Source organism: Mytilus edulis, chromosome 8, assembly GCF_963676685.1.
Source record: "Mytilus edulis chromosome 8, xbMytEdul2.2, whole genome shotgun sequence".
Lineage (NCBI taxonomy): Eukaryota > Metazoa > Mollusca > Bivalvia > Mytilida > Mytilidae > Mytilus > Mytilus edulis.
This window is the reverse complement of record NC_092351.1, coordinates 89,373,500-89,387,139: the sequence shown is the minus strand read 5'-3', so window position 1 is coordinate 89,387,139 and position 13,640 is coordinate 89,373,500. Positions and strand designations below refer to the sequence as shown.

At 30.5% G+C, this 13,640-nt stretch overlaps 1 protein-coding gene across 1 annotated transcript; it reads right to left on the bottom strand.

The window, feature by feature from the left end:
* Nucleotides 1–205: 205 nt before the first annotated feature.
* Nucleotides 206–3,036, bottom strand: LOC139484512 (FSD1-like protein). Its single transcript, XM_071268244.1, has 2 exons — nt 2,498–3,036; nt 206–326 (listed from the first exon to the last, which is right to left on the bottom strand). The coding sequence occupies exons 1-2, from the start codon at nt 3,034–3,036 to the stop codon at nt 206–208; spliced, it is 660 nt and encodes a 219-aa protein (XP_071124345.1).
* Nucleotides 3,037–13,640: the final 10,604 nt, after the last annotated feature.

The following is a 13,640-nucleotide window of genomic DNA, read 5'->3' as shown; positions in this document are numbered from 1 at the left end:
ATCGATGGTTCAGAATAGATGAAAATAAGGCCACAAAGGGAATATTTAGCTTTAAAGGATACAACATCTACTTGGAAATAAACATTAATCATTGATAATGAATACTTAAGTTTTATCAGCTGAAGGCTTTAAACGATAAAAGTTCATAACAGATTGTGGATAAAAAGTGATTATGAATTAATTGATAATATGGATATTTAAACAATTACAAGTCGGGCAAATCATCATCATCACTGTAAGAGGAGTAACTGCTGCTGTCAATGTCATCATTGCCCCGTCGAAGCCGATTGACAGTGAAGCCAAGGTCAATCTTCATAATAACATGTCTACAAGAGAAAGAACCATTGTTTAACATATAACAACTTAGTATTACCTTAGCCGTATTTGGCACAACTTTTTGGAATTTCGGGTCCTCAATGCTCTTTAACTTTGTACTTGTTTGGCTTTATAACTATTTTGATCTGAGCGTCGATGATGAGTCTTATGTAGGCGAAATGCGCGTCTGGCGTATTGAATTATAATCATGGTATTTTTTATAACCAATTAGTATACGTGCGTATTGTTAACATCATACACATCGGTTCCGTTGGAATCAAAACCAATTGAACAAAGGATAAGTATAGAGTTCACGAACAGTACAACGGAATGTTATATGTAAATATAACTTACAATGACAAACCTATAAATAATGTAAATTATTATAAAATTAAAATAAAACAGTGTATTTCTAAATATAAACAAATCGAATTAGCTATGTTAAGATAATCCAAAAATATCGCAAATTAGTTTTTAAATTGCATTTAAAGTACTGCTTTTTTAATTGTTTCTTTTTCCCTATTTCACTTATTTAGGTGCAAAAGGTGGATATTAATAAACACAGTCATTTGAAACAGCTGTTTTCCTTGTGAATGCCCTGCCGGAATGTTTTTCTTGTGATTGATTTGATAAGATTTTGATAATAATTGTTAAATAAAGTTTGAACTACCACTTTTTAATTCAAAATAACACCTAATGCAGTTTATACCATGCATACGGAATGAAATTATGTTCAGGTCTTCGTCATAATAATTTAAAAAAAAAAGTTTTGAGATTTAAATTTCTATATCATTAGTTTATAAAAGGTCCTTTATGGTTTTGAAATCTCTTTATAGTACAGGTATGTCATAACTTTTAATCAAATTATAACTTCCTGTTTGGACTATAACTTAATTTGGTGGTCAATTGTTAGTAATTGTTATGACAATATTAACAAAAACCAAAATGTATTTAACGTATTTGACATGTTGTCTTTAAGATAAAAAAAAAATCATTATATAGGATAACGACGTCTTCTTTGTTTTAGTATCTATCTTTGATCCTACTTGAAATTTAGTACGATCCAAAATCATTCTCTAACACATTTGGATATCTGATTTCTATAAGTAAATGTTGGAATTCTGATTTGTACTGGATTTTATTTACAAAAGAAAAAACCGGTATTCCAATTTCTATTAGTAGATAGTTAAAATTCAAATGTGTTCTAGAATGATTTTAACTCCTATTGTATTCTAATTTGAATTTTAAACATATATTTAGAATTCTATAAAGTCAACCTATAAATAATCTTGTTTTATAACTCATGAAATGCTGGTTATCTTAAGGGGGCACTAGCAACGAGATACATAAAAAATCTAAAGTATGATTTTTTTGGGTTCAATCATTAATGAAAGTAAAATAGTGAAAAAATGATTCACTTTAAGCAGCTAAAATGGTTCAATTTTGTCAAATTAATCTAATAAAAATTGATAATGAATTATACACTTGCAGGTGAATAAGTCGCCCTCATTAAACCTGTATTCATGTGAATTTATTTGATCCACCAAAAATCATTCTTATTTAGGAAATAAACCACGATAAACATCAATGTTTAATCTATAATACAAAATTTAGTAGACCTTAAAAAATCCAACTGCACGAGTTGTTTAATCTATTTATATTTATGTTTATGTTTACATCGCTTATATGGTCATAGAAAACTCGAAATTAAATTAGATGGCGTCATTGCTAAAATTCACACGAAACAAAGCTAAATCTAATTGAGACCTTGGCCTGTAAATTGTTTATTTTATTCTTTTGATAGTTTGGAAAAATGATTTTCATTGTTATAAATAAAACATGAGAATTTGAGTCAAATTGATGACTATGAATTTGACAGCTACTGCCCCTTTAATCAATGATCAGAGGACACTGACAATTTTGAATAACAGTTTATATATAGGCATTGCATTATCGTGTATTCTATCAAATCTGGAGCACTTTGATTATCTGAGATACAATCACATTATTTAATAGAAACACAAAGCGAAAGACGCCATATTTAATCAACCCTATGCAGTTGAAAAGAAACTTATATATCCAAAGAGACTGCTTAGATACCAAAGTTCATATGAAAAAAGAGGAAAAGACAATAAGAGTTTTCTAAGCACTACATAGAATCAATAACTAGGAACAAACTTACCCAAATGTTAGTTCCCCAAACAGTTTCCCTGTTTCACTGTCTGCTACTGTCTTTTTGTCATATTTGACTGATGGCATGATAGGAATCTGTATCACTTCTATTTGATCGATTTGTGACTTTATTTGTGTTAGTTTTTGTAACAATTTCGTAGTATCTTTTATACCCTGGGTGTCTTGGTAGAACTTCTGCTGCTCCTTTGCCTTATCCAAAGCTGTTTTTAACTCATTGCCAACAGACTGTAAGGTTTGGACATTCTTTGTTTCTTTCTCCTTCACTGTATTAATAATACCTTCGACTTTCGTATCAATCATCTCTTTCAAGTATCTCCCTTCTTCTCTTATAGCCTGGATAACTTTCTGTACATCAGCTTGATATTGATTTGACCCTTGGTCAAAATCTGCTATCTTTGACTGTAAGTTTCTCATCTTCATTACGATCACACTTTTGACCTCAGATTTGATCCCGTCAGTTGATTGTTTGATTTCAGCAAAATCATGTGATTTGTGTGTTTCAATCACACATATTTTGCATATTGGCATTTTACATTCCATGCAGTAAAATATGAAGTTTTCATCATGTTCTTTACATTATTGTGTATTATCCGGGTTTATATTTGGACCACTTAGAAATGAATGGTTTTTGCTAATTTTCGCCCGTAAATGAGATATTTTACATCCATCACAAAACAACTGGTTACACTGTTCACAATAATTATGTCCAGGTCCAGAAACACAAATTTCACACGTTTTAAAAGCAGCTTGTGCCTGTGCCATTCTGATTTGCTTTGTTTGCAAGTTGTTATGACAAGGTTATCTAAATCCCGTACGTTTACGGGAAGAATAACCTTTTCCGGATCATTAATTCTTGTTAAACTAACAGTAGAATTTAAAACTTGGGTTGTTTTATCTGCATGTAGTTATGATAGAGTATATCTAAATATCAATAATAAACGGAGAAGGCTAACTCTTCCGGAACATGAATGTATTGTCATTAAATAAAAGGTAAAATGTATAACTAATCCTATCAATAACCAGTATTTTTAATTTTTACAGGGAATATATTCATGCGTTATATTTAAAATATAATTGTTGTCAATTCATATTGTTGTAAAATGAAATTATCACTTCAATCCCAAACCAAAGAATGAAGTAAATTGATATATTGGAAATCAGACAAAATTAGAAATAAGCCGCTCCATTTTTACAAATGTTTGTCTATTTTGGTTAGGTTGATAATGTGTGATTTGCTGTATATTATCTACTTTTTGACATCTTATTTTATTCATATAATTTACGGATATTGTGAAATCGTCAGTCTAAATAAAGAAAGTACAAAACCTTGTACCTGTTTGTCTATAACTAGTCGGTTTACATGAAGAAAAAAAAAGATGCCAAAATTATACTCTGAATTACCATGAGAACATATACACGTGTTGCACAAAACTTATTATGTTTACAAGAGTGTGGAAGAACTAGAAAATTGAAAAGCATTCAGAAAACAAGATTTAGGATAAAACTGTTTTGTACTTTAAGCTCCTACGGAATCAATTGGTGATTTGAATGTCAGAAATTAAATTAAGCTTACTGGTGATGGGGTATTTGAGACCATCAAAACACTAATTGGTGCTGTCGAAGCTAAACATTCAATGTTATCTCCCTTTTTATGAAACTGACAAAACAACGTCAAATCCTATATTCAAAATCTGTCATTTGCATGTACGTTTTCATGACATCAATTGTGAATTGATGCCATGGTATTTGGTGACGTTATTCAATCAAAATTGACGTTACAAATGATGTTTGACAACTGACAACAATTAATGCTATGGAAAAAAACGATCAATGACAGATTTTAAATGTATGATTTGATGTTGTTTTTGTCAGTTTCATTAGATGATGATAACAAGATTGAAATTTAAGCTCCAACGGAATAAATTTTTTAGTTTATAGTATCAAATACCCGTTTACTGGCTCCGCTTACCCGTTGCAATTAAACTCAATTTTCGACCATCGAATCACCTATCGATGCCGTTAGAACTAAATAGAACACAGTTATCTCCTGGTTTCGCATTATAACTGTTTAGACATAAATGCCACTGATGAGTCGTACGTCCGATGGTACAAAAATTATAGAAATGATCAGACTTGCACTCTTATATGTGGGGGATATTTTTACGAATTTAAAATTAAGAACGATTTATAAAAACATTACAGATTTAAATAACGTTAAAATCAACATATTTAAATGTATTTTCACTACATTCTTACTACTTGAACGCAACTTTTGTATTTTAAATTTGAACGACTTTGTCACTTAGTACAATGATTATCTCCTACGTTTAAAACAAATCATGCAATACAATGGTCAACTAGAATAGTTGATTAGTACTGTAGTTTATGGTAAGGTGTCAAAACAATAAACATATCGAACCATTAAAAAGCTTCAAATCACTTATCTGGTAAGTGTACAATGGTAGCTACAACAAAAGTTTAAACCATGTTATTCGATTCATTAATCAATAATGAATATGAGTATTGATTTTGTTACATTGTGTTATCTTAAATCATTTAATTTTCGTATTTTTAAAATTATGCGTACCGTCTGTAGAAACTAATCGTAAGCACTTTATATGTTATATACATTATTATGTTCTTTACAAATATACTTATCCTGATATCGAAAGACATTATATATAAAACTATAAATCAAAAAGTAAAAAAATACTAAAATCTTTTCATAACAATTTTAAAAATGCAGACAAAAAAGATTAAAAGCTTAGTTCGAGAAGCGGTTGCGATTTGTTCTGTATTCTTACAATTGATTCGAACATTAAAAACGATCAACACACACCATGCCTTATTTTCGACATCCAGGGATTTTTTCAGGCTGTATCCTCAAAAGCAAAATATCTGTTCTAAAATTTCTTAATATATCGTTTTTTTTTCGGCTGTAAAAAAATTAAAGAAAAAATATAAACCTATATAAAAGAATAGTGTGTCGGTTTTTTCACCCTGGTATGTTTTTATAGGAAAGTATATAAACAGTCAATCCGTAATAATTCTTAATCTGATACATGTCAAACGGAAATGAAAACAATACCAAAGGGACTTTCAAAATAAGAAGTCCAAAAATAACTGGAAATGTCATGGTCAAAACCGACAAAACAAACAAAAGACAAACAACAGTACACAAAACACGTAACAACAACAAAAACCGAACAACACTAACGCTATCAATAACTGAGGAAATATCTGGCGCTCCGTAAGTGTAAGCTCATTCAACTCCACATTTGGCATCCGTCGTGTTGCTCGTCTAGGTATAAATCATGTGATCAGGATTGTAGTTTGGACAATGTTAGCATATCCGGCGTCATCTGTCAACAAGATATTCCATGAAGGTCAACTAACTTGTGAATATGGAACGCCACAGCAGTCTTATGTGGAACTCTGATATTACTTTATGTTGTTTTATTATTACTTAATGATATTTTGTCTTTCCTTAATATGGTTTTGACATTACGTTATGATGTTTCGATATAACTCAATATGAAATATACATTACTTATTGATATTTCGATATTACACTATATCATGTATATGCTTTCGTAATGACTTGACATAGGTTTGTCATTTCTCAATATGGTTTCACCGTTATTTAAAACGGTTGTGTTATTAGTCAATGTGGTTTCATCATTACTTGATGTGTATGTAACTAAACGTAATGTAGTTGTTCCATTACATGAAGTGGTTTTGTTATTTCGTAATGATGATTTGTCTATTCTTTATATGGTTTTAACATTACGTAATGATGTTTCAAAGTTTGATGATTTTACACTACTTGATGTGTTTGATTCATTATTTGATGTGGTCCTGTCATTCTTTGATGTGGTTATCCCATTACTTGATGAGGTAAAACCACGTGACCAATTCGGAAAAGTCTGTTATATTTTTAGATAAATATCCATGTTGTAAGTGCCTTGAATGCGTGTGGCCATCCATCTGATTAGTGTTCAACTTAAAGTTCGGGTTACTGTTATAGTTCAATCAGATTGTTTGACTATTCAGTTGCTATAAATTTGTTATTGTTGACCTGAAAAAATCATTACAGTTACTTATCTTACATTACATCAATGAAAACAAACAATGTTATAAACAAACATACCAGGTAAAACAACTAGAATCGAATTGATGTCATACGAACAAACAGTTAAACTAAAAACAAACACAAAGACATGGAAGAAAGAAAGAAAAAACAACGCTAATTTGAAATGATATTTCTTTTTACTGATAGGGTAAATCTTAAAACAATATGCCTTTGTCTTTATATTTTTGTTAAATTTTTACTTTGTTGAAGATCAATTATTTTTAAAGATTAATAAAAAAAAGTTATTATAGATATTCAGACATATTATACTCACTCAAGAACAAAGTTAAACACACACACACACACACACACATGTTTAACCCTGCTCTTGTCCGAAATAATAAGCCTTCATTCCGTATTGCCGTTTATACTTCTTGCTGGTTTTTTCATCGTCTTCATTTATTTTAGTAAAGAAAAGTTGCCATGGTTTATCGTTTAAATTATTTACATTTTAAAATGCTTAGAAATTAAACAGCTCATAACGCATCATGGTTTTGGTTTTGCAAACCTAAAGTTCAGCCACATATAACTGACGGCTTGCAATATAACACAATGTCTTGTTGAAGGTCAAATTTCAACTGTACGCGGGACAGTAGAAGGATGATTTAAAATTATTTAAACCGAGTACTTGTAAAATTGCAGTAGACCTTTAATAGAGTTGCTTATCAGAGTTCAATCTTTTTGGTCATACCGAATTTTCTTAGTGTATGTTATAGGCAATTCATAACACCAAATATTAATAATTTCGCGATAGTTATAAATACATTGTCAGCTATATTTAGATGGTGCTTAACTTTTGGGAGACTGCATATCTAGTGTGGACATGCCGAACAAACGACTTTGAAACTGATATTTGCTTAGCATATGAAATCAAGAGTATGAGCAAATACTGGTTGTTTTAGAGTCAGACTTGTTTGTCTAGGAGGGTGAGATGTCTTCCTGCATACTGTTGCATTCAGATCTAATACGTTGAAGATCGGATGTAATGTGTCTGTTTCAGTACAATGCAGGGTTAATAATCGTATAATATTATCAGGTTCTCTTCCTAAATATACATTCAATTTTCCGACGAACATAAAACAGCATTGAAAGATGATCACCATTATATGATATACCCTTAGATATAGGTGTTTCAATTCATCATATTTATAATACTCATGCTTTACATGTTTAAATGTCCCTTTGGTACCTTTTGTCCCTCTTTTTCACATATAATTGGTTGACTCAAAATGCAATTCAACAAAAAAGCAAATCTGTTAATCCATATTAACATATACAAAGTATCTAAGCAAATTGTATGTATATATAATGCAATAATATTAGTATTTAGTCAGACAACCACTAAATTACAGGCTCCTGACTCGGGACAGGCACATACATACAGAATGTGGCGAAGTTAAACATTTTAGCGGGATCCCAACCCTCCCCCTAACCTGGAAGAATTGTATAGCAGTACAACATTGACACGAACTATAAAAATCAGTTGAAAAATTCTTAACTCATTTTGTTTGTTCAAGGTAAATTCATGACAAATTATTACATTTTTAATTACCTGATCTTATTATGTTATTGTTATTAAGAATAATAATGACTTCAAGTATAATACTACTCTATATTGCAAAACGTTCTAATTGATACTAGGAGTTGACTAATGATTGGATACCGTAAATCAACTTATTTTCGCGAACTATTTATTTTCGCGACTTTCGCGAGTATAAATATATCGCGAATATGTAAAACTTGGATCTCTTATTAAACTACATCACATAAATTGAATAGTCGCGAAGTTAGATAGCTGTGAAGTGGACTAGAAAGGCTTAAACGCGAAATAAAGTATCCGCGATAATAAGTTGGTTTACAGTAATAAGATTAAAAAAGCTAACAAATAGATAAAAAGGTTGAAAAAAAGTTGAAAGAAATAATGTAATATGACACGTCTTCTTATCAGGATTTACATAACAATATACAACAATTTCCTACAAAAGAAATTTACCAAACTGATTGTTTTACAACTCATGATTATTTCGATAATTAACGTCTCTTTTATGATCACCAAGGCCTCGATATTTGAAAATGAAAACAAAAATACAAAATTTAGAAAAATAATTTTAGACAATCAATTAAGTCCTGCAAAAAATCTTATGTAAAATTCTTATCATCATGATCATGGTCATACTGTATTATACATGTTATAGTTCTCCAATGAATCTATGGAAAACGCCATTTCTAAAATTTAAACAATACAAAGTAAAGTACATTAAGCACTATGCATGTCATATACATCTTTATAAAACAATAATACATATATACTAATGCACATAACTTTTAATACTTACAACACTTAAACATACTAGCTGAGTTTTAAATATTCAAAGAGTAAAATAAAAAGACCAACCTCGTGTTGTTTTTGTGAATGAGTAACACTGGTTGATAAATGTCAATCGGCGTAAATGACGTTTATACTGTCACGTAATAACATTAGTGTTGTGGCATAGAAAATGTACCGGAAATCACACCAATGTGAAAGTCGTCTATAGAACGTACTACACGACATTTATGATACATGAAGATGTGGTATGAGTGCCATTGAGACAATTCTCCATCCCGGTTAAACATTGTAGGTCAAGCTACGTTCTTTAACACGGAGCCCTGGCACACACCGAAAAGCAAGCTATAAAGGGCCTTCAAAATATTACTAGTGTAAAACCATCCACACGGGAAAACCAACGGTTTAAAAAAAAAACTAACAACATATACAAAAATAATTTACCTAAAAACTAAATTATGATTCAGTACACATCCAGCATCCAATGGGTTTAGTGTAATACGTCATAAACCGTCAAAGAAAAACATGGTCTAGTGCAATGCCATGATACAGGTATCTACAGATTGTAGATCCAGGAATGTTATGTATATAACAATAATATTTAAAAAACCCGTTTTTGTTGCTGTAGATATTTACACTGTGACAACTCGACACAGTTTTTTAACCAAAGGCAATTATTGGTGCACATTCTTTAAATAGCCTTTCTACATTGCGTTTTTTTTTCACTTTTTTGTTCATATTGCAACTGATACTATAGTTTATACAAGAGTTGTGTACTTGTCTTGCATTATTTATATGTGCAAAAGGTAAAATTGTACTGTTCTAATATCAATTGTAGTCAAGTTTATACGGAAACAATAATATTCAGTATCGGCCGAATACAGTTGGGACGAATTTGCATATCACCATTATGAATCAATAAATATAAATCTCTTTCAATTCCTGTACAATATTAAAAACGATCAACACACACCATGCCTTATTTTCGACATCCAGGGATTTTTTCAGGCTGTATCCTCAAAAGCAAAATATCTGTTCTAAAATTTCTTAATATATCGTTTTTTTTTCGGCTGTAAAAAAATTAAAGAAAAAATATAAACCTATATAAAAGAATAGTGTGTCGGTTTTTTCACCCTGGTATGTTTTTATAGGAAAGTATATAAACAGTCAATCCGTAATAATTCTTAATCTGATACATGTCAAACGGAAATGAAAACAATACCAAAGGGACTTTCAAAATAAGAAGTCCAAAAATAACTGGAAATGTCATGGTCAAAACCGACAAAACAAACAAAAGACAAACAACAGTACACAAAACACGTAACAACAACAAAAACCGAACAACACTAACGCTATCAATAACTGAGGAAATATCTGGCGCTCCGTAAGTGTAAGCTCATTCAACTCCACATTTGGCATCCGTCGTGTTGCTCGTCTAGGTATAAATCATGTGATCAGGATTGTAGTTTGGACAATGTTAGCATATCCGGCGTCATCTGTCAACAAGATATTCCATGAAGGTCAACTAACTTGTGAATATGGAACGCCACAGCAGTCTTATGTGGAACTCTGATATTACTTTATGTTGTTTTATTATTACTTAATGATATTTTGTCTTTCCTTAATATGGTTTTGACATTACGTTATGATGTTTCGATATAACTCAATATGAAATATACATTACTTATTGATATTTCGATATTACACTATATCATGTATATGCTTTCGTAATGACTTGACATAGGTTTGTCATTTCTCAATATGGTTTCACCGTTATTTAAAACGGTTGTGTTATTAGTCAATGTGGTTTCATCATTACTTGATGTGTATGTAACTAAACGTAATGTAGTTGTTCCATTACATGAAGTGGTTTTGTTATTTCGTAATGATGATTTGTCTATTCTTTATATGGTTTTAACATTACGTAATGATGTTTCAAAGTTTGATGATTTTACACTACTTGATGTGTTTGATTCATTATTTGATGTGGTCCTGTCATTCTTTGATGTGGTTATCCCATTACTTGATGAGGTAAAACCACGTGACCAATTCGGAAAAGTCTGTTATATTTTTAGATAAATATCCATGTTGTAAGTGCCTTGAATGCGTGTGGCCATCCATCTGATTAGTGTTCAACTTAAAGTTCGGGTTACTGTTATAGTTCAATCAGATTGTTTGACTATTCAGTTGCTATAAATTTGTTATTGTTGACCTGAAAAAATCATTACAGTTACTTATCTTACATTACATCAATGAAAACAAACAATGTTATAAACAAACATACCAGGTAAAACAACTAGAATCGAATTGATGTCATACGAACAAACAGTTAAACTAAAAACAAACACAAAGACATGGAAGAAAGAAAGAAAAAACAACGCTAATTTGAAATGATATTTCTTTTTACTGATAGGGTAAATCTTAAAACAATATGCCTTTGTCTTTATATTTTTGTTAAATTTTTACTTTGTTGAAGATCAATTATTTTTAAAGATTAATAAAAAAAAGTTATTATAGATATTCAGACATATTATACTCACTCAAGAACAAAGTTAAACACACACACACACACACACACATGTTTAACCCTGCTCTTGTCCGAAATAATAAGCCTTCATTCCGTATTGCCGTTTATACTTCTTGCTGGTTTTTTCATCGTCTTCATTTATTTTAGTAAAGAAAAGTTGCCATGGTTTATCGTTTAAATTATTTACATTTTAAAATGCTTAGAAATTAAACAGCTCATAACGCATCATGGTTTTGGTTTTGCAAACCTAAAGTTCAGCCACATATAACTGACGGCTTGCAATATAACACAATGTCTTGTTGAAGGTCAAATTTCAACTGTACGCGGGACAGTAGAAGGATGATTTAAAATTATTTAAACCGAGTACTTGTAAAATTGCAGTAGACCTTTAATAGAGTTGCTTATCAGAGTTCAATCTTTTTGGTCATACCGAATTTTCTTAGTGTATGTTATAGGCAATTCATAACACCAAATATTAATAATTTCGCGATAGTTATAAATACATTGTCAGCTATATTTAGATGGTGCTTAACTTTTGGGAGACTGCATATCTAGTGTGGACATGCCGAACAAACGACTTTGAAACTGATATTTGCTTAGCATATGAAATCAAGAGTATGAGCAAATACTGGTTGTTTTAGAGTCAGACTTGTTTGTCTAGGAGGGTGAGATGTCTTCCTGCATACTGTTGCATTCAGATCTAATACGTTGAAGATCGGATGTAATGTGTCTGTTTCAGTACAATGCAGGGTTAATAATCGTATAATATTATCAGGTTCTCTTCCTAAATATACATTCAATTTTCCGACGAACATAAAACAGCATTGAAAGATGATCACCATTATATGATATACCCTTAGATATAGGTGTTTCAATTCATCATATTTATAATACTCATGCTTTACATGTTTAAATGTCCCTTTGGTACCTTTTGTCCCTCTTTTTCACATATAATTGGTTGACTCAAAATGCAATTCAACAAAAAAGCAAATCTGTTAATCCATATTAACATATACAAAGTATCTAAGCAAATTGTATGTATATATAATGCAATAATATTAGTATTTAGTCAGACAACCACTAAATTACAGGCTCCTGACTCGGGACAGGCACATACATACAGAATGTGGCGAAGTTAAACATTTTAGCGGGATCCCAACCCTCCCCCTAACCTGGAAGAATTGTATAGCAGTACAACATTGACACGAACTATAAAAATCAGTTGAAAAATTCTTAACTCATTTTGTTTGTTCAAGGTAAATTCATGACAAATTATTACATTTTTAAGTACCTGATCTTATTATGTTATTGTTATTAAGAATAATAATGACTTCAAGTATAATACTACTCTATATTGCAAAACGTTCTAATTGATACTAGGAGTTGACTAATGATTGGATACCGTAAATCAACTTATTTTCGCGAACTATTTATTTTCGCGACTTTCGCGAGTATAAATATATCGCGAATATGTAAAACTTGGATCTCTTATTAAACTACATCACATAAATTGAATAGTCGCGAAGTTAGATAGCTGTGAAGTGGACTAGAAAGGCTTAAACGCGAAATAAAGTATCCGCGATAATAAGTTGGTTTACAGTAATAAGATTAAAAAAGCTAACAAATAGATAAAAAGGTTGAAAAAAAGTTGAAAGAAATAATGTAATATGACACGTCTTCTTATCAGGATTTACATAACAATATACAACAATTTCCTACAAAAGAAATTTACCAAACTGATTGTTTTACAACTCATGATTATTTCGATAATTAACGTCTCTTTTATGATCACCAAGGCCTCGATATTTGAAAATGAAAACAAAAATACAAAATTTAGAAAAATAATTTTAGACAATCAATTAAGTCCTGCAAAAAATCTTATGTAAAATTCTTATCATCATGATCATGGTCATACTGTATTATACATGTTATAGTTCTCCAATGAATCTATGGAAAACGCCATTTCTAAAATTTAAACAATACAAAGTAAAGTACATTAAGCACTATGCATGTCATATACATCTTTATAAAACAATAATACATATATACTAATGCACATAACTTTTAATACTTACAACACTTAAACATACTAGCTGAGTTTTAAATATTCAAAGAGTAAAATAAAAAGACCAACCTCGTGTTGTTTT

Excerpts from the sequence above, each read along its gene's own strand:
- LOC139484512 (XM_071268244.1), bottom strand. The coding sequence starts at position 3,036 with ATGCCAATATGCAAAATATGTGTGATTGAAACACACAAATCACATGAT. Across the intron at positions 327-2,497 it reads TTTGGGGAACTAACATTTGG|ACATGTTATTATGAAGATTG; the intron begins GTAAGTTTGTTC and ends TTTCTCTTGTAG.